Source organism: Lolium perenne, chromosome 3, assembly GCF_019359855.2.
Source record: "Lolium perenne isolate Kyuss_39 chromosome 3, Kyuss_2.0, whole genome shotgun sequence".
Lineage (NCBI taxonomy): Eukaryota > Viridiplantae > Streptophyta > Magnoliopsida > Poales > Poaceae > Lolium > Lolium perenne.
In genome coordinates, this window is record NC_067246.2 from 237,977,082 (window position 1) to 238,001,780 (window position 24,699).

The window sequence follows — 24,699 nt, forward strand, 5'->3', positions numbered from 1 at the left end:
TCTCACCAAATTATATTCTATCATCTTGCAATAAGGTCTTAGATATCACTTATATCTCATACCTTGATTATTTCTGAAAACTAAATTTTCAGCTCCTTACTTTTCAAACAAATTTGAACTTCAAGTTTCACGGAGACAAGATAACTTTAGGTACTAATTGAAACCATAGCTCTTTGAATCAACAATGTGAGGTTTACTAAAAGTTTGCAATAGGACTTAATCAATTCTTGATTCTTTAACAATACGGTACCAATCCGTAAAGTTTCTTGTCAGATTTTAACAGTATTTCTATCTCAATAACAAGACTAGCGCATGGTAGAAAACGGATGTCAATACTACAAAATTAATACAAAATACTACTCAGACTATGTTTATGATAATTAGTTCATGTTTTAATCTAATTACTAATGAACTCCCACTTAATACAACATCCCTCATAGTTGTTAAGTGGTACACGATCCAAATCCACTACACCAAAACCGATCATCACGTGAGATGATGTAGCTTCAATGGTGAACATCAACATGTTGATCATATCATCCATATGACTCGTGTTCAACCTTTCGGTTTCCGTTGTCCCGAGGCCATGTCTGTACATGCTAGGCTCGTCAAGCAAACCCAAGTATTCCGCGTGTGCAACATTGCTTACACCCGTTGTATGTGAACGTTGAGTCTATCACATCCGATCATCACGAGATGCTTCGGAACGATTTAACTGTACAACGGTGCATACGAGGGGAGAACACTTTATTATCTTGATATTAATGTGAGAGATCATCTTATAATGCTACCGTCATGATCTAAGCAAAATAAGATGCATAAAGGATTAACATCACATGCAGTTCATATGTGATATGATATGGCCCTTTTGTCTTTGCGCTTTCGATCTTCATCTCCAAAGCACGGACATGATCTCCATCATCAACGGGCATGATCTCCATCATCGTCGGCGTAGCGTCAAGATTCATGGCACCGTCTTCATGGTTGTTCACCTCATGTAGCAACTATTACAACTACTTTGAAATACTACTCAACATGAAAATTAAAGACAACCATAAGGCTCCCCGCCGTTGCCACAATACAATAATGATCATCTCATACATATTCATCATCATATCATGGCCATATCACATCACCAAACCCTGCAAAAACAAGTTAGATGTCTCTAATTTGGTTTGCATATTTTACGTGGTTTAGGGTTTTCGAGTAAGATCTATCTACCTACGAACATGAACCACAACGGTGATACTAGTGTTGTCAATAGAAGAGTAAGTTGAATCTTCACTATAGTAGGAGAGACAGACACCCGCAAAGCCTCTTATGCAATACAAGTTGCATGTCGAACGAGGAACAAGTCTCATGAACGCGGTCATGTAAAGTTAGTCCGGGCCGCTTCATCCCACTATGCCACAAAGATGCAAAGTACTCAAACTAAAGATAACAAGAGCATCAACGCCCACAAAACCATTGTGTTCTACTCGTGCAACCATCTATGCATAGACACGGCTCTGATACCACTGTACGATAACATTGCATAGAAAACAAAATTTTTCCTATCGCGAACACGCAATCCAAGCCAAGATGCAATCTAGAAGACGGTAGCAACGAGGGATGATTAAGACTAACCCTTGAAGAGATTCCAAAGCCTATAAGAGTAGGCTCTTATTGCTGCGGTAGACGTTCACTTGCCGCTTGCAAAAGCGCGTAGAAGATCTTGATCACGATCGGCTCCGGCGCCACGAACGGCAGCACCTCCGTACTCGGTCACACGTTCGGTTGTTGATGAAGACGACGTCCACCTCCCCGTTCCAGCGGGCAGCGGAAGTAGTAGCTCCTCTTGAATCCGACAGCACGACGGCGTGGTGTCGGTGGTGGTGGAGAAATCCGGCAGAGCTTCGCTTAAGCGTGCGGGATATGGTGGAGGAGAGAGACCGCTAGGGTTTGGGGAGAGAGGGGGTTTGGGCGCCGGCCCTCTAAGGGGTGCGGCCAAGGCTGAGGCTTGAAGTGGTCAGCCCCCTCTATGCCCCTCATTATATAGGTGGAAGCCCCAAGAGTTCTAGTCCAAGTCTTCGAATAAGACCCCAACACTAAAACCTCCCATATGTGGGAAACCTACTCAAGGAGGGAGTCCTACCCAAGGTGGGACTCCCACCTTTCCTTGAGGTGGGCTGGCCGGCCACCCTAGGGAGTCCACCTTGGACTCCTCCCTTTAGGGTTGGCTGGTCATGCAAGTGGAGTCTCTTCGGGACTCCACTTTCCAAAGTGCCATTCTTCCGAACTTTTCTAGAACCTTCTAGAACCTGCCATAAATGCACTGGATCATTTCCAAACTTGGAATATGACTTCCTATATATGAATCTTATTCTCCGGACCATTCCTAACTCCTCGTGATGTCCGGGATCTCATCCGGGACTCCGAACAAATATTCGAACTCCATTCCATATTCAAGTTCTACCATTTCAACATCCAACTTTAAGTGTGTCACCCTACGGTTCGTGAACTATGTGGACATGGTTGAGTACTTACTCCGACCAATAACCAATAGCGGGATCTGGAGATCCATAATGGCTCCCACATATTCAACGATGACTTTAGTGATCGAATGAACCATTCACATACAATACCAATTCCCTTTGTCACGCGATATTTTACTTGTCCGAGGTTTGATCTTCGGTATCACTCTATACCTTGTTCAACCTCGTCTCCTGACAAGTACTCTTTACTCGTACCGTGGTATGTGGTCTCTTATGAACTCATTCATATGCTTGCAAGACATTAGACGACATTCCACCGAGAGGGCCCAGAGTATATCTATCCGTCATCGGGATGGACAAATCCCACTGTTGATCCATATGCCTCAACTCATACTTTCCGGATACTTAATCCCACCTTTATAGCCACCCATTTACGCAGTGGTGTTTGGTGTAATCAAAGTACCTTTCCGGTACAAGTGATTTATATGATCTCATGGTCATAAGGACTAGGTAACTATGTATCGAAAGCTTATAGCAAATAACTTAATGACGAGATCTTATGCTACGCTTAATTGGGTGTGTCCATTACATCATTCATACAATGACATAACCTTGTTATTAATAACATCCAATATTCATGATTATGAAACTAATCATCCATTAATCAACAAGCTAGTTAAGAGGCATACCAGGGACTTCTTTGTTTGTCTACATATCACACATGTACTAATGTTTCGGTTAATACAATTATAGCATGATATATAAACATTTATCATAAACATAAAGATATAAATAATAACCACTTTATTATTGCCTCTAGGGCATATCTCCTTCAGGTTGATACTTTCAACTTAAAGTATTTCAGAGGTTGTATTAGGACTTGATTTCCATTTGGGGAATGGGTCACTTGCACATGATCTTATGTGAATACTGGTTTGTTAAGATCTTGCAGGTTTAATTATAGCCCTATTTTAAGGTTAGCACTATTATTGTATTTTAATAACACCTTCAAATCCTTAGAGTAGGTATTACTCTCCTCATAGTTGGGTCTTGGTTATTGAGTCAATTGGTTGATCACCACACATGGTTTAACTAAAAGGTTTTAAATGAGGTTTATCTTATGCTCCAAATTAAGTATAGGTTTTAATTAGAGTGCAATTATGGGGTTCTAATTATGTTTACCTAATGGCAATTGGTTTGAATCTCAATTATGACCTGGGTTTATATTAGGATCACCATAGTGATACATAAACTAGGGTTGAGATATAATTTTAGTTTGTAGAGTTGAGATGACATCATATTGCCTTTGCTAGGGTTTAATCTTCCCTAACCAAGGTAATATGGTTACTTGTTTAATTGTTTCTGTTCTTCTTTAATTACTAAGGATTTGAGAATTGATTCTATCTTATTTCTATTAAGAAAGTAACTAAAGTGGTTATGGTTCTTTTTATAGTTAACTTTGGTTATAGTGATGAATGGTTTCTCACCATACAAGGTATAGAGTTTGACTCTAAGATTTTCTTAGGTTCTTTAATTGATGAATGAATGAAATATAGATGTGGTAAGATTCTACTTATAATCACCAAGTGATTCACAAGTTGGGATTGAGATATAAGTCTAGGGTTGCTTATTAGTGATCTCCCTATGATTTCATGTGCTGATTAATATCTACTAATCATATAAGTGTTAGCAGTTGGATTATTCTCCTATTTCTCCAAAGCACGGTTATGGATTAGGCATGATCCACTTGTTCTTAATATCCTTACCTCAGGTTCTTAGGGTTTATGATCATCACTCAATTTATAATGATCAAGGTTTGGCTTCCTAAGGTATCTCTCATTAAATTAGGTTTCTCACTCTCAAGATTGAGTATTGTCTTGATCAACTAAATATAGTTTCTTTCTTTTACTATCTTGAATGGATAGGGTTACCTCAATAATTTCTATCCCAGGAGAATGCCTGAGATAATAACTTATAGTTCTACTTAAACAATGATGATATGATCATCTGGTTAAAGAATAGTTCTCTCCCTTCAATTCAGGTGTTGCCTCATCTATCTTGAGTATAACACCAAAGCTTGAGCTCTCATATAGGTATAGTTATTCTAGGGTTTATGGTATACTCACAATATCTCAATAGGTATTTAGTCTAACACTCCACTTGGCTATCTTGGTTGAATTAATCTCCTCCTTTCCTTATCAATCCATGGATATAGTCTTATTCCATGTAATATTAGGTTGTCTCACCACTCCAAGATGAAATGGTTAATCTCCTAATACTTTAGTTCAAGTGTTGTCCTTTATTCTTAATTAGGTAAAGCTAGGATTAGTATGAATGGTCTCTCTCATTTGGGAAGGACTTCAACACTAACCTAAGTTTAGGCTCCATAGAGAATGATGTGATCATCAATATCTAGGTTTAATATAATTGGGTTCTCTCTCTAGGGATGGTCTGAAATAATATCCTAGGGTTTCTCTTGAAGATGTATGCCGTACTTTGGCTAAGCTGTATGTCAAAGATTGTACTCGTATGGTTGTGAACTCGTTGGGCTTTATTAATTTAAAGTCAAGACTTATGTGCCTTCTATCTAAAAAAAAAAATTCCAACGGACCAACCGAATTACACACGGCCACGGCCACGGCCGCGCGTTGGAGCCCGCCTTTTGGACGGATCGCTGGAGTATTCGAATTCTGTTTCTATTTATATATACGCCTGTCAATATTATTAGTCCCACATCGATATATACCAGAGGGCTGGACCGCACCTGAATACGAAAAGTCCACGACCCTCCCACCCATTAAAGAGGCCCACCGGTGAAGCAAACCCTATTCCACCGTTCTCTCTCCTCCGTTCCCTTTCGAACAGACCCTGTTCCCCATTCTCGTTTCGGCGGCGGCGCGCAGTCGGAATGGAAGCCGCCACGCGACCATCGGTGGCGTCCCGACTCGTTCGGACGAAGCGGCCAAGGAGGGCAGCTCAGATCGACATCTCGGCTGTCGGATTAGAAGCCGCCGCGCGACCATCGGCGGCGTCCCGAGTCGTTCGGACGAAGCGGCCAGGAATAGCAGCTCAGATCGACATCTCGGCTGTCGGATTGGAAGCCGCTGCGGGTGCAGGATCCCATATTCGCTGGGCGAAGCATCCAAGGAGGAGGAGGACCGCTCATATCCCCTCTCGCCGGGCCAAGAAGACGACTTGGGGTCCTCTGCGGCCGAGCTCCATCAACCACCACCGTCCCAATTTGGGCTTGAAGCAGCAGGCACGTCTCTGCGCGGTCTCCCGCGATCAAGTCCCCTCTCCTGATTATAATAACGACAACTGGTATGTGCAGTCAGAAGCACTTCCTCTTCTTTACAACAGCGATGATTGTGATTCCGGCCTGATTTGCCAACCTCGCAGGAGGGACTGGGCTAATCTTGATGATGGCCCTTCAGCGCTCATCGCCGAGCGCGTGCTTGCATATGACGTCGCTGACTATGTGCGCTTCCGCGCTGTGTGCCGCCCGTGGCGGCAGTGTTCCCCCGAACCGCGCACGCACAGTGGCCTGGACCGCCAGTTCCATCCCTGGAGGTGGACCATGCTTCGGGAGGAGCTCGCAGCGCCGGAGCGCCGCAGCTTCCTCAACACATCTACCGGTGAGTGCGTCCAGATATATATCCCGGAGCTCCATGACCATGAGCTGCTCGCCCTCACCCCTGAGGGCCTCCTTGTCCTCCTCCATGACCGCAAACACATCCGCCTGCTAAACCCACTCACCCGCCACCTCACTGAGCTCCCACCAATCACCACGCTAGTGCCCCCACAGGACCACCGCTGCCTTTTGGAGCAAAATCCCCATTTCAACGACTACTTCGCAGCGTGGGGCTCTGGCGTTGCTTATTATGATTCTGCATTCGTGCTGTGCTTCGGTAGGCTATGCATGCTTGGCATAGCCAAGCCCGGTGACGACAACTGGACCTTGCTACAATACGAGTGTAATGGCATCACATCTGCACCCCTAATGTTTGCTGGCCGCTTCTATTGTGTTACCCGCAATGGTGTCATGGTGCTGGAACCCGATCCAGATATGCCACGCCTGAAGGTGGCTGCCAAGCTGAAGAATATGCATGTCTCGCCAATTGCTGACAGTGTGCATATCGTCAACAATTGTGGGGAGCTGATGCTGGTGCACCGTCGCAGAGGACCATTGACACCGGGGAATGAATCGGGTCGACGGTACGACACGTATCGAGTGGATTTGGACACCGGGACACTACTCCCGGTCAAGAGCTTGGGCAGTGAAGGTCGTGCGATTTTCATGGGCATGTATTGCTCCCTCTCTTTGTCGCCAGAGGTTTTCCCCTCTGGCTCCATTAGTGCTGACAGCATCTACTTGAGCTTTGACTTCTCCGAGAGAGATATGTTACAAGTTGGAGCATATCATCTCGGAGATGGAAGCATCGAACTCCCCGGTAGCTCGGTGCCACGGCCGCATACCCTGGTTGACTGTCTATCTTTGTCCAATACTGTTGTTGACGATTCATAGTTTAGCATGCATGCTTGTGCAGTGTGCACTTGGTTAGCTACTATCTGGGTGTATGCATCTAGCTAGAGTTATGTATGGCTGACTTGTGCTGCTTAATATGCATATTGAATCCACCAGCCATGCATACATCGTTGTAATCGTCTATTTAGCTAAGTCTAGTGCAATAAGGGGTTTGGCCATGAAAGGCTAGCTACAATTGTTTATGCACATTGTCTTTGTACGGGTTTTGTGAGGAGGTGATCGGGCGGTGTTAACACATTGTTCCATATTGTGCTAAAAAATGGAGAAAATATCGATCAATGCTGGCGCCGTTATTTTTATTTATTTCTGCAGCAAGTTGCTTTTACAGTTCAGCTATGCCAAACAAGCTGCTATGGTAGCCTGAGATGTAAATGGCGAGTTGGCTCGACCGAATAGAATTCTGCATAATTTTGTCTCTCTCTATGAGTATTCTTTTTCTTGGAAATGATCAGTTGGCAGTAAGGGACTAAGGATGATGCAGAACTGACCGAGCTACATTTCTTTTGTTCCAATACACCACCACTAGATAGTTACTTTTTTGTTTGTCCCAAAATTTGACATCGAGCCCTTTATTTTGAATTGGTCCGCTGTTATCCTGATCTGAGCTATCGGAGCACAATCTTTACTGAACTAGGTAGGAAGGCGAAGGTTGCTGTGCGCTTGCACGCCGTAGCAATTATAGATAAACATATTAAAAAGACAACACTAAGATAATATATCAAAGTTGACATTAACACATTGTACTGGTTCATTAGCCATTGGAAGAGATGTCCGAAGAAATATAAAGCCGAACACTACATATACTCTGTATCAAGGAAAGCTGAAATTTGCCACACAATATCCACACCTACAGCTGTCAATCCATCAGAACTCCCATAAAACCGACACATAATGAAATGAACATAAAAATGGGGTTAGGATCTTGATGGATCTAACCGGAAGAGGATTATCAAGAAGGGACATTTGAGAGGATTCGATACAAAAATGATAAATTGCAAGAACTAAATAAAAGATAAATTGCAGGAAAGGAAAGCAAAATTAGGGTTTATATTTCTTGATTGATTGCAAGGGGATAGAAGGGTAGTCTTATATAGACCTAACCAACGTCAACATGATAACATAGGTGGAATACCGATACTACCCTTACAACTAATAACCCACTATTCCATAACCATATTATTCCCTGACATTACTCCCCCCTTTGAGGGACAAGTTTCTTCAGAAACTTTTATAATTATCAATTATTCATTAGACTTCATTCACCTTATCAGGGAGGTAGAAACATAATGAAGATAATATCCATTTCCCTGTACTGATATATCTGTGAAGATGGCAGCAAATGCTTTGTACTGTCAGTCTCATGGACACCTTGGTGACGGACAAACTCCAATTGGCCATGAAGGAATATCAAGAAGTATGGATATTGAGATAAGGAGATGCCACTATATGCCATACTAATCCAACCCTTAATCTGAATCAGCTCTGTTATGCTCAGCCGGTTGCATGAAAAATAGAGTGATTCAATACCAGGATCCCAAATGGAAGAGGTTTTGTTCATTGGTAATGGACTTTGTAACCAAGTTGATGTCTTCACCGCTTTCATTTCCAGCCAGTTATACATGTATGAGGAAATTGCAATTCCAGGGTCCCTACTGCTTAGTAATATGCACTAATGAAAAGGAAGCAACGCTGCAATGTTTCTTCTTTGCTGAACTGAATTTGCAGGAGGCCAACACATACTGGCAGCAGTATCAATGAAGTAAGTGTAATTGTGAGTACCAAACTTCACAGCCAATAGATGTCTCAATACATATCCAGTCCCTTTGATCAATATCCAGTCCTTTTGATCAACCACCGTAGCTCATATAAGATGCCAGGACCATGTGAAAATGTAAAATTTGCAGCCTCTTCGATGAATGCATTATTTGGGGTGTTGTTGAAACACACAACATAGCAGTCCAGTATCTAGTTTCATCTTATTCGTGAAACTGAATATACCACCAGTAGTAATGGCATACTATCCATTTGGTTCAAAATGCCTCGATCCCATAAAAATTGGATTCCATGATTTATCAGCCTTGATGGCACTCCACAGTAGCATCGTTGTGGGACACCAAATTTGGGTACACCAAACTGGATTCTCTTTGCTAATAACCACATCGTTGAGCATAAAAACAGTACTTCTTGGTGCTACCGAGGTCTGACACAAACCTACATTATCTCTAGTCAATGTTGAACTCAGAATTGTATCTGCTCGTGGATCCCACTATAGCCTGTATTCACTCATACTATGCTCAATACTGACATGGCTGGACCTTGTGACATCTGTATAGTAAGCCTTTAGAACTGGACATTTGCATGCCCTCTCATCATGTTGGTGCTGCAGCTCAAGAGTGAAATCTAACACATCTGAGATAATGTTCAGGCAAGCAATATCTTCTTTCTCATACACATTAGAATTTGGCGTTCTCTCGGATGTCTCAAACAGTATTTGGTGAGTAGCAGTAGCAGACATTGGAGGCTGTTGTATCTCATTTTCTGATGGGTTGCTGAAGTACTTGGGAGTATGTTCAATCTCTGGTTTGCCCTCTCCATCTTGCTGAATGACAAGGTTGGTATCTGAAACATTACAGGAACCAATCGAACAAATATTTTCTTCTTCAGCATACACATCATATAATGGCATTTCATCTGACATGTTTGTTGTCTCGAGTGGAAGGGTTAGGTCGTGATGCTGTAAGTTGCTTACTCTCCGGACCTTTCAGTCTGAATCTGCGTCATCATATCACGGATACTCTGTGCTTTAGTGACAAAACATGCGAGAGTGAACTAATGGAACTCGGCGGCATATGATCCTGGGGCAACTTGGCCTTTCATTGGTCCGGGAGCTTGTGGTGGGTCCGCTGCTTGCAGGTGAGTTTTGCGTATAGCAGCAACAAATTGATAGAATACATGTGTGGGCCAAAGGCAGTTAATGAAGTATATGGTACCATAGTAGACCAGAGCTGCAACAGCGACAGTGCTCACACGAGCGCAGAGGAGCTCGTTGCCGTCTGGGAAGTCGTACGGAGCGCTGGAGCGCCCCGCGACGGAAGCTCCGGTCGCCACCGTGGCCAGCCGTACGGCGCGTGGGAGGGCCGCTGCAGATGGCCGCGCAGCATCAGAGGAGTAGTGGAGCAGCGCGACTCGCGGCGGTGGCGCGATGGGGAGTTGCGGCGCGACGCCTGCGGTGGCGCGGCCGGCGTATCCCTGCTCCCGTCGGCGTCGCCCGGCGGCCGGTGCATCGCTCGTACGACGCGACCCCGTTTCGGAGTCAGCGCACGAGCGCAGGCCCGATACCATCGTCCACGTCGAGCGGCGCCGGTGAGGGCGGCGGCGACGTGGAGGCCATGGCGGCTGAGCTGGCTGCTCGTGGAGCTCCGCGGCCACCGCGGTGAGCGCGGCGGCGACGTGGGAGGCCATGTCGGCTGAGCTGGTTGCTCGTCGAGCTCCGCTGCCACCGCCCCGCGCTGAACTCACCCGGCTTTGCCCCGACCTTGCCGAGCTCCGCCCCGGCGCCACCCAAACCTCACCCAAACCTCACCGACCCCAGGTGCGGCAGGTCCGAGCACGCGGTGTACGCCTTCCCCGCGGTGAACTTCTCCGCTGTGCACGCGCCGGCTGCGGACGCCGTGGTCCAACGTCGCTCTGCAGGTCGCCTGGCCTACCGTTAGAACATGTCGCGCTGGATCACGCCCGGAACAGCTGCCCACTACCGTGGCTGAGCTCGTTCTCCACGTCCTAGATGAGCGCCAGGACACCCGCGTTGAGCTTCCGCTCGGTCGCCGCCTCGGGCGCGCAACGCCGGCACTAGCGCGAAGCGAGCCCAAGAAGGTCGGCCACGACGTCGGCGAGCGCGAGAAGGTCAGCCATGTCGTCGGCGAGCCCGAACTCGGCCACGGAGAGGTGATGTGGAGTACAAAGGAGAGAGAGGGAACATGATTTGGGGATCCGCCGCCGTGCTGCTCTCTCTCTCTCTCATCAGTGTGGACCACTCCTATGTATTGTATCTGTATCTCTTTATCTCCAAAAATTCCTCAACTGTTGTGTGGAGCCCACCACACACCTGGACCAATGGTAGCCTGCTTTCCGCCAGGTTCACATGCCCGCCGGTTCAACTATGGATTTTCCCAGAACATGTCTCCTTTTCTGAAAGTTGGTCATTCCTTGGAGGTGTAAAAGACTGATGATTGCAGCTGAGCTTGGTGTTTCCATCTTGCATAGATGAACGCTGAACTGGTGTTTGATGCCCATAACAATAGTTAGGTGTTGCAGCGTGTGTTCCATGCCAAGAGCTTGGTGTTGGTATTTCACCAAACACATGCCGAGCGACATAAGCAGTAGCGCTGATGGCAGTTGATGCGCTCATTGCACGAGCAGAAACACACAGTGGTGTAGGAGCAGTAAAAGATTCACCCAAAGGAAACTAAAGGAGATTTTTGCCGAGTTTGCTGCTGCATCCATATTAGAGAACCTTGAGTGAGCATGTGAGGTCACCTCAAGAGTGCGGCCGAAGACGTCCGCGAGGATTGGCACGGTGTTGTCCCTGTCATGGCTCTGGAAAGCGTCGATCTCGGGTCGCTAGATGAGGATGATACGCCATTGGGGTCGTGGACCTCGAGCAGGGGCGCGACGGAGGGGTCATGGCTGGCGACGGAAGGAAAACAAACGAATTGGCAGATGTGATGGAGTTCATGGTGAGGGGAGTCGGGTACGAAACAGGCGGTGGCCAATTTGGGGATAAGCCGTCTGCGGGTGCTAGGAAGGTGGGCGCGTACGCGGAGGCGGGAGGCATATAGGGATAGGTTGCGGCGTAGAGAAATGCGGGTGGGTTGCTGTAGAAGGGGATAGGGGAGGGATGGTAGCTGCTGGGAAAAAGAAGTAGGTTAGGCGACGGTGGAGGAAAAGCTGTTGGGGGCGTACGCTGCTGCTCCGTAGCCACACGGGAGCGGGGGAACCACTGTGATGGGGAAGAAGGGGGTGGGCATGGTCACCATGGACGTGAATCAGGTGAAGATGGTGGCGAATCGCGAATCGGAGACGAAGGGGGGGGGGGGGGGTGGGAGCAGGTTCGATTGATGGACTCGCTTTGATGCCACTTTGTCAGGATCCCGATGGATCTGATCGGAAGAGGATTATCAAGAAGGGGGATTTGAGAGGAATTTGATACCAAAATGATAAATTGTATGGACTATATAAAAAATAAATTGCAAAAAAGAAAAGCAAAATTAGGGTTCATATTTTTTGATTGATTGCAAGGAGATAAAGGGTAGACTTATATAGACCTAACCAACTACAACGTGATAATATAGGTGGAATACCGATACTACTCTAACAGCTAATAACCCACTATTCCATGACAATACTAGTCCCTGACAAATGGTTTCTGCATAAAGTAAATCAAAGTAATTTGTTTGTTGCTATTTACAAACGTGCTACATGAACTAATAGCTTGACAATAGGATAATGCCATCAGCCAGCAAGCGTGCAATGAAGATTGCGCCAAGCGAGTGTTAATACAAACAATACCACATGTAGATTTTAGTTTTCCCTTCACAGCATTTCTCGAGATTGTTGTACTGAATCTGAGTAAACAAATGTTTGGTCAATACTCAGAGCATCTCCCGCCGCGTCCTCCAAAGAGACTTGAGGCGCGCCGGATAAAGATATGCTTCCAACCGTGTGTCCTAATGCTTCTTTTTGTCCGATGTGGTCCGATACGGTGTCCAGCGTCCCGAGCCTGTCCCCGCTACATAGGGGACGCTTCGGGCACGCCGGACACAACGTAAAATGAGGCCGGCTCCCACATGTCGGCGACTATTTCCATAACCGTTGGTTCGCGCATTTTATATCTCGTCGCGCCTTCCCTCCCAGGCCTCCCACCCCTCCACCGCCGTTGGATTTGCCGGCCGTTTCGCCGGCTGATCTCTTCTGAGAGTCGGCACCGTCGTCGCGGCTAGCTCTCTCACCAACCGTTTCGCCGCCGCCGCTTCGCCAGCGCGTCCCAGAACGGGACGTCGAATCCGCCCCACATCCGCGCACACAAGGTGTTCGACGACTTGTCAGGTAGGCGCGATTGGCCACTGTTTGTTGCCTCGTATGCCGTGGCATAGTTTTAACCATTTATTTTGCTTTAGACATGGATAGCGACGATGAGATGCTTGTACGACTGCAGGAGGACGAGCAAGCCTCCTCCGACGACATCCGGGAACATTTGCTGATCATCGCGTTCCTCCAGGACATTATTGACGCCGATGCGGAGAAGAGGAAGAGGCCGCGCCGCAGAGGATCTAAGCCGGGGAGAAAGAAGTCGAAGCGCCGACAGAGGATGGAGGGGCATACCATGCTGCACAACGACTACTTCGCAGATGGGGCAACACATGTTGGCAATTTTTGGTGCCAGTATAGGATGAGCAAGGGTTTGTTCATGAATATCCTCCACGACGTTCGAGAGTTCGAACCCTACTTCAAGCTCAAGCATGATGTTGTAGGCCTTGCCGGGTTCTCGTCGATTCAGAAGTGTGCCGCCGCCATGAGAATGCTTGCATACAGAGCACCTACTGATACACATAACGATTAACTTCGCATGAGTGAGTCTACTGCCATTGAGTGCATGTACAAGTTTTGCCGAACTGTGGTGGGAAAGTTTGGCAAATACTACTTGAGATGGCCAACTGAGGAAGAGACTGCAAGGATCATGGCACAAAATGTTGCCAGAGGATTCCCTGAAATGCTTGGAAGCATCGATTGCATGCACTGGTCATGGAAGAACTGCCCGTTTACCTGGCAAGGTATATACAAAGGGCGTCATAGATATTGCAGTGTGGTGCTTGAAGTTGTGGCAGATTATGACATGTGGATTTGGCATTTTTGCTTTGCCATGGCGGGATCACACAATAACATCAACGTGTTGCAGCAATCCCCGGTGTTCAGCAAACTAGTGGAAGGGCATGCTCCACCATGCAACTATGACATCAATGGCCACCAATATACAAAAGGCTATTATCTAGCCGATGGTATACATCCAAAATGGGCCACTTTTGTCAAAACAATCTCAGCTCCATCGGGTCAGAAGAATTGCCACTTCGCTTCACGACATGAGGCTTGCAGGAAGGATGTCGAGCGGGCATTTAGTGTGCTTCAAGCTTAATTTGCAATTGTCCGGTACACTGCTCTAAGCTGGTCTCACGACCAAATGTGGGAGGTGATGCAGGCTTGTGTGATCACGCACAACATGATCATCGAGGATGACCACAAGAATCATGCCAGGACACATGTGTGTCCCTATGAGTGTCAGGGCCCTCTTGCGGAGGTTGATCATGAGTTGCTTGCAGATTTTGTTGATTTCCTCGTCATGCACGCAGAGATCTGTGACAACAATGTTCATGAGAAATTTCAAAATGATCTCGTTGAGCATATGTGGAGGATCAAAAGATTATCAGCTAATGCTGCAGCACCTTGATCCAAAATTCTATTTATTACATTTTTTAGTTGTTTTATTGTTTATTGTATTTTAATTTGAAAACAATATCGACAACCATATTTATTTGTATGCTATATTTAATAAATGGTTGTGTTTTCGTAAACCCTATAAAAAAAGTTTGGGGACAACATTTGGGGGACACGACTTGGGAGCGACATCCCCCAAACGTGGCATGAACAAAACACGTCCTCCGAACGCTCGATCCGGCGTTGTTTGGGTGACGCGGCTGGAGATGCTCTCGTAGGAGAAATAAGTAGGGGAAAACGGTAAATCAGTACTTATAGGAGTTTGCAGTAGTATTACTCGTCTTTAAAACAATTTGATTTATCATCACATTAGAGCATCTCTAGCATAGCCCGTAAAAAGCCAAAAATCGAAAAATAAGCGCCAGTTTACGGGTTCGGGTTGAAAAATAGCGCTGATCAGTGACCGTAAACGAGTCAAAACTGAAAATATTTTTTCAAGCTGAGACCGAAACCCATACTCGGCCTGTATTTGTTAGGGCCGACGGAGCGAACCGAACGCAACGCGAACAGAATCCCTACTTCGCGCGCGAGAGAAGTTTCAGCTCCTCCCAACCGTCGCCGCCGCCGATCTGTGCGCCCTAACCTTCCTCTGCGCCGCCGTCGTCCGATTTCTCCATGTTGAGTCTCGAATCGACCCAGTCGACCGCCGTTGCTACCTCGCAGGCACTGCCACGCTCTCCCGCGGTTGCCGGAGCTTCCGCCGCTCCACCAATCACCCCGGCGACCCCTGCCACCCCTGCGACCCACGCAGAGGTATCAACCACGGTCTCGTCGACGAGCGTGGTGAAGCGGCGGCGCGCGGGAACACATGTGGTCCCGCAATCCGGTGCCGTGGCGGCCACCGGTGATGTCCCAACGGTGGAAACGAAGCCGAAGGCATCCCGTGCGAGACCGAAGAATTCGGCTACAAAAAGGACGAAAGTGAAGGCGTCGACGAGCCATGGCGCCCCGCCTACGTTCCCCTCCCCGCCAACGCCGCCGCCGCGATCGGAAGCCACGCCAGGACGTGCTCGACAATGGGTCAACAAGGTACACATCAACTCTTCCTCTGTTTTTTTCATTGCGAGTAGATATTGAGGCCGCGTCCGTTTAGGAACGAGAACGTCTCGTACATGGAGATGTTGGACGAGGTGAACATTAACCCACTCCCTCCGTTCGGCGCTGGGATGGGCGGAGATGAGGACGACAACAGGGACGAAGGGGAAGAAGGGGACGAGGGTGTGGTGGAGGTGGAGGCCGATGGAAATAGGAAGAAGAGGCGGGCCAACAACTACATGGAGATTGAAGACGCCACCTTGTGCCGAGCTTGGGCCGTCGTGGGGATGGATGCCGTCTCCGGCACCGATCAAACAGGGAAGCGGTACTGGCAGCGCATCGAGGACAAGTTCCATAAACTTACGCCGCGCGTTCGCCATCCTGTCGATCGCACATACCGATCCCTCCGAGGACGTTGGGACGAAATCAAACCGGCCTGGAGCCGATGGGCAGCAGCAATGGATCAAGTGGTGTCCAATCCTCCTAGCGGCGCAACTATGGACGAATATGTGAGTGCATATTTGATTTGTATAATTGTAGTTTCGCTTTGGTGACATATTAACGATTTCTTGGTTGGTTTTGCAAATGTGGGACTGCATTGCCGATGCGAGGTATATAGACATGGCCGGCAGCAAGGGCAAGAGCTTTACCATGCGTCATTGCTTTGATGTGCTTCAGCACCTCCCAAAGTGGAAATTGAGGGATGAAGAAGTAACACCGAAGAAAGCTGCAATGGTTGCGCTCGACGATACCGTGGACGAGAAGGAGGGCCGGAACGATGACAAGCCGAAGGGGAACAAGAAGGCGAAGGAAAGGCTCATACTCGAGGGGGAGGCTGCATTGTTGAGGGACAAGTTTGATCAAATGATGAACTCTAAGGAGGTGATAGCGTCCAAGACATTGGAGACCAAGCTCGTCAAGAGGCAACGGGTGGTGGCGATGTGACTCCTGGAGGTGCTGCCGATGATGGTCACGGCGGGCCAACCTTGGCTTGATGCCGGCAATGAGAGCAGGGGCGGAGCTACACCCCGGGCAACCAGGGCCACGGCCCGGGGCGCAGCAAATTTCCTGGCCTACTACTTGGCCCATTTCCTCTGTACCATGACGACTGATACAAGCGAAACAATAGAACGAATCGAGCCCTTTCCGTCTCGCTCCGCCCTCGGTCCCTCTCGCCTTGCCCGCTTGGCAGAATGCCACCGCCGCCTCGCCTCTCTGGCTTTGTGCTTCCCTCCGTCGGTCGCCGGCAGTCCGTCCTGCAAGCTTCCCAGACGGCTGGACCCCATCTCCCCGTTGTCTCCGCTGCGGCGAAGCTCCTAGTTGCTCGGCTCGGATGTTGCATTGCCGCCGCTGGGCCGCCCGAGGCCTGGTCGCCTTCCTCCCTCCTCTGGCCCGATTGATGCTGCTCTGGGACTCTACCTGACTGTTTGCTCATTCCTTTGTTCCTCACTAGTGCAGCTGGCCGCTCCTGAGCTCTTCGGTAACTCATTCCTTGATTTGACAATTATTTGTTATCAATCCCATGTCGCAGGAATAGAATATATTTTTTACCCATCGATTTCAACATCAAACCAATCAAATGCAAATCATCTTATGTATCCATGTACTGCTATTTCTATTGCTAACAATACAGTTGAAAATATTTGTTTCTTTTTGCAATCGTGCAAAATTTTATGTGCTATTAATTACATTCGTTTCTTCTTTCATATATCTATATCTATACCTACCTACTAATAAAGGAAGTAAGGTTTCTCCCCAGATTTTTCGTCCGATTTTACCCATATTTTCTAATCTAAATTACAATGGTTGCCAAGAAGTCGCACGGTTCCGATAAAAAAAACATATGGGGTGGTTTCCTTTCCTCCGTCTCCATCCCGCACTCGAATCAGGAATCAGGACACCTAATTGAATCAAATCAAATCCCCAACAGATTTTCCGTTTAATTTCTTGCCCCTTTCCCACGAAAATCCATCGATATATACACCACCTCCTTTGCCTGAGCCACAAACGCCGCGGATTCCTTTGCCATCGCGGCGGGGCGTGGCCCGATCCAAGCGGCAGGAGGTGGCTCACCCGAGAACATCCAGGGCTGGGGTCTCCGCCGGTTGGCGGTATGGTTTTTCGTTAGGGGCTGACCAGGTTCTCCTCCGCGTGCTCAGGCCGCGGAGCAACGCCGCCCCTGGCCATCCCCACCGACGGGAGTCGCGCGTGCCGACGTGAACTCGCGCGAGGATGAAGAAGGAGGCGAGGATCGATGTTAATCGAGGCCACGACTGTACAGGCGAGGGGTGTCAAGGAAAAGGAGGCAAATCGCTTCCTGGATTTCCCCCAATTTTAGAATTGATTTCGTTCACTATGGTCCATTCTTCTGAATCTCAACTGCTCCTGTGAGGTCGCGCCATGGCGAATTTGAGGTCTTCCTCCAGCTTTGCCCCAGGTCGATCGACATGGATTTTCTTCGTCGTCCCGGTCGCAACTCCTCTTCTCCCAGGGCTGACAAGGTTGGCACTGAGGAGGCTCGGGAGCTTTCCTGGAGACCCAATCTTTGAAACTGATAGTAGAAACGGGTTAAAGGAAAGAAGGATACCCTGATGAAGAAGAAAGGAATTGGAGAGGGAAGCACCGTGGCCGTACATGTACAGCTGCTCGGGCGCCGCCGCATCTTTCTTGCCTTCTTTGAATTCCAAATCGTGATTTAGTACCAGTGGCATTTGGTACTGTACTTAGAAAACTTGTTGGATATAGCTGGAGCGACACAGTACAGGAAAACAGAGCCACTGACTGCTTCGTGATCTGTTGTTCCTATTGATTTGCAGTTGTCTGCACTCTTCAGTGATAAGCATTTCTCACTGATATGTTATATTGGATAATCATCCATTCGAAGTTCAGACCTTTTACCAAAAGACCAAAAACTACAGCCAATAAAGCGGCTACTATTATTTGTTATGTCTTTGAGAATATGACAGCTTCTACAACAAGTACAGATGTACACTTTGTTTCACGGTAGTACTGTTAAGCACGAAAATGATTGGAGTATCGCAGTGATCTAGCGCACAAAAAATGATTGAAATATTGCAGGGACACAATGATCTAGCGCTAACTGAACGACAAATCTCAGGGCGCAGGTGGCAGGGCCATTACAAATTGTTAATCGAAACCTGTAAATTTGTTTGCAAAGAACCATGTTGAGATGATGAAAAGACTAGGCTATATTATGTTTATCATATACTTGCAATATTTTTTGTGATAAATTGTTACTTGATGGTAGTTTTTTTTGGAACGTTACAACTAAATTATATAGTACAAAATAGTTGAGAATATTTTTAATAACATGCAAATATATATTATGATTTTTTCAAAGAATATCCCTTTTTTCAGAGGATTGGAGTAAACAACCAGGCATTCAGACGAGTGGTTCTCCTGTTTGTTGTAATTCAATCAAGTGGTTCTTTTGTTTGTTGTAAAATTTTAAAAAAATGTACTACATATTTTGAGACTATAGTGAAATTGAGTATATGAGTGTATATGTCTATCAAATAAAAAATTTGAGACTCATAATACATCAATATATTATATGATCTTTTTAAATGTGTAAGTTCATGTTTTATCAATTTTTCTTATAAAATAATAAATATATATTAGTGAAATATATAAAGTGATATTTAGAGAGTTTGCTATATTAATACAAACCCAATGATATTTATTAAAGAACAATATACATGGACATATATAGACAAAATGCATAACTTTTCGTTTTTAGCCAGGTGGTGTGTTCTGTCAAATGTGCTGCACAATTGCAATGATACCTGGCAAAGATACAATCAGACGGTCTATTTTGGCAAATGTTAGAAAATAAAGGTGTCATGTAGCAAATTTTCCCTATTAGGAAATATATGTTGATCATGAATAGGATAAAATTTGACCAACACGGATGGTTTGCTTTAGCGTTTGAAACGTGTTTCTCCCGATGCAACGCACGGACACTTTTACTAGTCTATACGTAATAATAAAAGAGCTAAGGTTTCTGCCAAAATTTTCGTTCAACTTTTCACTGGACTGTTTTGCCCTCCCACCAAAACCCATATAACACACTATTGCCACCGCACGGTTCAATTTATTTCTTCTTCCCACGCTGAAAGGAATCGCTCCCCACGCGCTACACCACCGAACCCATCGATTCCTCTACCTCCTCCACGGACGGACGTCACCCTCGCCTCCCCTTCAATCAATTGCTCCAGTCCACCCGCAAGCACCACTCTCCCGGAGGTGCCCCCACCGTAGAAGGCGTTCCGGGACCAGCTTCGGTGGAAGGGAGGCGGATTCCTGGAGGCGGTCCCACACAGTAGGCGCTACGGCGACCAGCTCCGGCTGCAGGCGCTACGGCAACTAGGGGAGGCGGATTCCCGGTGGAATTGGAACAGCAGGCGCTACGGCGACTAGCTCCTCTGCGCGCCGACGGGTGCACGGAACTCGCCGAGGGCGGGCGCCGCGGCCACATCCCGTCGCGCGACCAAATCCCGGCGCGGCCAAATCCCGGCGCGGGCGACGTCGTCGAGCTTACCTAGCGCCGCTGCCTCCCCGCTTGAGACAGACGACCAAGATGGAGACGCAGACCGCGCCCACCCCTGTTGTGACCCGGCATACCACTGCATGGTGTAGTATGCAAGTCTGATATAACACCAATGAAACACCGTTCCACTAGTATTATATCGCTCAGAGTGGTACAACAGAAACATATGCGGGTCCAAGGCATGTCTATAGAATTACACACAGACTCCGTTACATAAGATCATCACAGCCTCCTACTTTACAATGAGGTAAAACTGCAGATAACTCCAGAAGAACGACTCGTAGACTAGTCTTATCACGAACTCTATTTGTAGAGTATTTAACTAGCTAAAGATGCTAAGAATAGATTCTAGCTAAGTAGGAGCTAGGTTTAGGAAACTAGTTCCCTTCTATGGCTAAACTAGGTTTTCTCCTTGATGTATGTGGTATCTGACTCCTCTGACAGGGTCTTGTCTCTTGGAGTAGTTGTTGACTCCTCGGCCTTCGAGTTGCCTTGTGGATACTCCTTCGATGCCTCCATATCTAGCGGGGATTTAAGAGTGGGATGAGTACTAGCGTACTCAACAAGTTCATTATAGGAAAGAGGTGTTTAATGCACTAGCTACGGCATTAGACCAGAAAGTCTAATACCAATGCAGGTTTTCATAATCATTTCTTCAAAAGGTTGCTTTTATTCAGAAGAACTATGTCCGTCAGCCTTCACCGGTTTACTAGAACTTCATGGAGCTCCTTTCCGGCCGCGTTCGCAGTTCCATATCCCGGAATAGGGAGTGACAGGTCACGGTTCTTTACACTCTGCAGAGGTGTGTTGATTTACCCATAAGAGATCTTAACCTTGGTGCCAACCGCGTGATCTTCCCGTCCACACTTCCTATGGTGTGAGGCACGGTATAAGGTCTAGCCAATCATGTTCCTCCGCTACCTCGAACACCCACCCGTTGTTGCATGCCCCGACCCTGGGTCCACGCCGGTCCCATTATTCCCGTAGATTTCAGGGTGGACCCCGACCACGACGACAATGCAGGGCTCTACCATACATTCCTACGCCGGTAGCTGCAACCCATCATAGACCGCAATACCGTGGGGACTTAAGGCTTCCCCAGCCTACCGCTTGTTCTTCGGGCGACAAGTGTCTACGGACAATGCCGTGGGGACTTAAGACTTCCCCAGCCTACAGCTGGCCCCCGACAGATACAAGTTGTAGGATAACGTTGCATAGAAAACAAAAATTTTCCTACGGCGAACACGCAATCCAAGCCAAGATGCAATCTAGAAGACGGTAGCAACGAGGGGGTATCGAGTCTCACCCTTGAAGAGATTCCAAAGCCTACAAGATGAGGCTCTTGTTGCTGCGGTAGACGATCACTTGCCGCTTGCAAAAGCGCGTAGAAGATCTTGATCACGATCGGTTCCGGCGCCACGAACGGGCAGCACCTCCGTACTCGGTCACACGTTCGGTTGTTGATGAAGACGACGTCCACCTCCCGTTCCAGCGGGCAGCGGAAGTAGTAGCTCCTCTTGAATCCGACAGCACGACGGCGTGGTGTCGGTTGTGGTGAAGAAGTCCGGCGGAGCTTCGCTAAGCTACGCGGGAGATATGGAGGAGAGGGGGGCGGCTAGGGTTTGGGAGGGGTGGCCGGCCACTTCAAGGGGGGCAGCCAGCTTGTGGTCTTGGGGTGGCCGGCCCCCTCCCTTTGCCCCTCATTATATAGGTGGATCCCCAAGTGTTGGTGTCCAAGTCTTCGAATAAGACCCGAACCAAAAACCTTCCATAAGAGGGGGAAACCTAGCCCAACTAGGGACTCCCACCAAAAGGTGGGATTTCCACCTCCCATGTGGGGGTGGCCGGCCCCCTAAGGGGGAGTCCACTTGGGACTCCTCCCCACCTAGGGCTGGCCGGCCATGGAGGTGGAGTCATGGGACTCCACCTTCCTTGGTGGTTTCTTCCGGACTTTTCTAGAACCTTCTAGAACCTTCCATAGAACCTTCCGCGACATTTTAATTCACATAAAATGACATCCTATATATGAATCTTATTCTCCGGACCATTCCGGAACTCCTCTTGATGTCCGGGATCTCATCCGGGACTCCGAACAAATATTCGAACTCCATTCCATATTCAAGTACTACCATTTCAACATCCAACTTTAAGTGTGTCACCCTACGGTTCGTGAACTATGCGGACATGGTTGAGTACTCACTCCGACCAATAACCAATAGCGGGATCTGGAGATCCATAATGGCTCCCACATATTCAACGATGACTTTAGTGATCGAATGAACCATTTACATATAATCGAATGAACCTCGGTGATCACATGGGTACGTGAGCACGCATCCCTGAAGCAACACGTGTCTAACCCCGTTAGTTGCCCCGTGAGGTTGATAGTAGTTCTATTAGTAAAGAAACTCACTCGTTCGTTTGATCCCTATCCTCACCACCGTCCTGCTCCTCTGCACATGCCCAACAAAGAAATTGAGAGGAGGTTCCCTCAGCCGAGCAAATAACCACCGTATTCTGCGATTCCGACGCGTCGAGCGCGGCCGTATTCTGTGAGTCCGGGCGCGTCGAGCGCGGCCGTATTCTATGAGTCCGGGCGCGTCAAGCGCGGTCGTCTTCTCCGATGCCTCCTGTCATGGGCGCCGCCCTCCCAAGCTCGAGATCCATCCTCCCCAAACTCGACCGCCGCACCTCTAGCTGGCACACACGCGCCCGCGAGCCCCATCCCTGTGCCGCCTCGAGCCTCTCGTCCTCTTTGCTACTCCGCCGCCGATAGCCGGACGAGGCCGCCCAGCAACTTCCGCGCGGCTCCTCGTTCCTTGGCCCTCCACGACGGGACCAAATCGGGTCAGCGGAGCTGCGGTTTGTGGATTGTTCGGGAGGTGCGGCCGCGTCCCTCATCGCGTTGGGCGCGGCCATGATGGGGAGAGAGGAAGTCCGGGTCGTGGGCGCCCGGAGGTGTCTTGGCGCACGAGCTGCAGCGCCGTGTACTGGGTGCTCGGAGGTGTCCTGGCGCACGAGCTGCAGCTAGAGGCAAACGCGCAGGCATTTTGGAGAGAAGGAACTCGTTTTGGTCTTCATCTATATCCGCTCCTCCCCTGGATACATGCGGTGCAGGGATGGGGAACGAGGCGCACAGAGGCTGGTGACGATTGATACGGCGGCAGTCGTAGCTCATCCGGCCTCGTGCTCTTTTATTATTTTTTATTTACATGACTCGGCTCGTGGGCGAGAGGTGGGGGACGATTGATCGGGAGGAAGGGGATAAGGACCGAGCTGTTTTATTATTTTTTACCTAACTCGGCTGTCACCGCTCTGCTAGCTTAAAAAAATATTCCACGCCGTGAGGTTGTTGTTAACGTCTCCCCGGAGCAGTACGAATCTAAAAGCAAATCCAATAACAGCAAGTGGGTGCGTACGTACCCATGTGATCACCGAATCCACTCTACATATAATACCAATTCCCTTTGTCTCGCGATATTTTACTTGTCCGAGGTTTGATCTTCGGTATCACTCTATACCTTGTTCAACCTCGTCTCCTGACAAGTACTCTTTACTCGTACCGTGGTATGTGGTCTCTTATGAACTCATTCATATGCTTGCAAGACATTAGACGACATTCCACCGAGAGGGCCCATAGTATATCTATCCGTCATCGGGATGGACAAATCCCACTGTTGATCCATATGCCTCAACTCATACTTTCCGGATACTTAATCCCACCTTTATAGCCACCCATTTACGCAGTGGTGTTTGGTGTAATCAAAGTACCTTTCCGGTATAAGTGATTTATATGATCTCATGGTCATAAGGACTAGGTAACTATGTATCGAAAGCTTATAGCAAATAACTTAATGACGAGATCTTATGCTACGCTTAATTGGGTGTGTCCATTACATCATTCACACAATGACATAACCTTGTTATTAATAACATCCAATGTTCATGATTATGAAACTAATCATCCATTAATCAACAAGCTAGTTTAAGAGGCATACTAGGGACTTCTTGTTTGTCTACATATCACACATGTACTAATGTTTCGGTTAATACAATTCTAGCATGACATATAAACATTTATCATAAACATAAAGATATAAATAATAACCACTTTATTATTGCCTCTAGGGCATATCTCCTTCAGTCTCCCACTTGCACTAGAGTCAATAATCTAGATTACATTGTAATATACCTAACACCCATGGCATTCTGGTGTTGGTCATGCTTTGCCCTAGGGAGAGCTTTAGTCAACGGATCTGCTACATTCAGATCAGTGTGTACTTTGCAAATCTTTACTTCTCCATCTTCGATGTACTCGCGAATCGAGTGGTAACGCAGCTTGATATGCTTCAGCCTTTTGTGTGACCTTGGTTCTTGTGCATTGGCGATGGCACCCATGTTATCACAGTAAATGATTAATGGGTCCAATGCACTAGGAACCACACCGAGCTCTACAATGAACCTCTTCATCCATACCGCTTCTGATGAAGCCTCCGAAAGCCGCTATGTACTACGATTCTGTTGAA

General features: G+C 47.6%; 1 protein-coding gene across 1 annotated transcript; it reads left to right on the forward strand.

Moving 5' to 3' along the window:
• The first annotated feature begins 5,271 nt into the window (after positions 1 to 5,271).
• LOC127343911 (uncharacterized) lies at positions 5,272 to 7,323 on the forward strand. The gene is made up of 2 exons (XM_051370122.1): positions 5,272 to 5,795; positions 5,874 to 7,323. Exons 1-2 carry the CDS (start codon positions 5,383 to 5,385, stop codon positions 6,997 to 6,999), a joined length of 1,539 nt encoding a protein of 512 aa, XP_051226082.1. The 5' UTR covers positions 5,272 to 5,382; the 3' UTR covers positions 7,000 to 7,323.
• Positions 7,324 to 24,699: the final 17,376 nt, after the last annotated feature.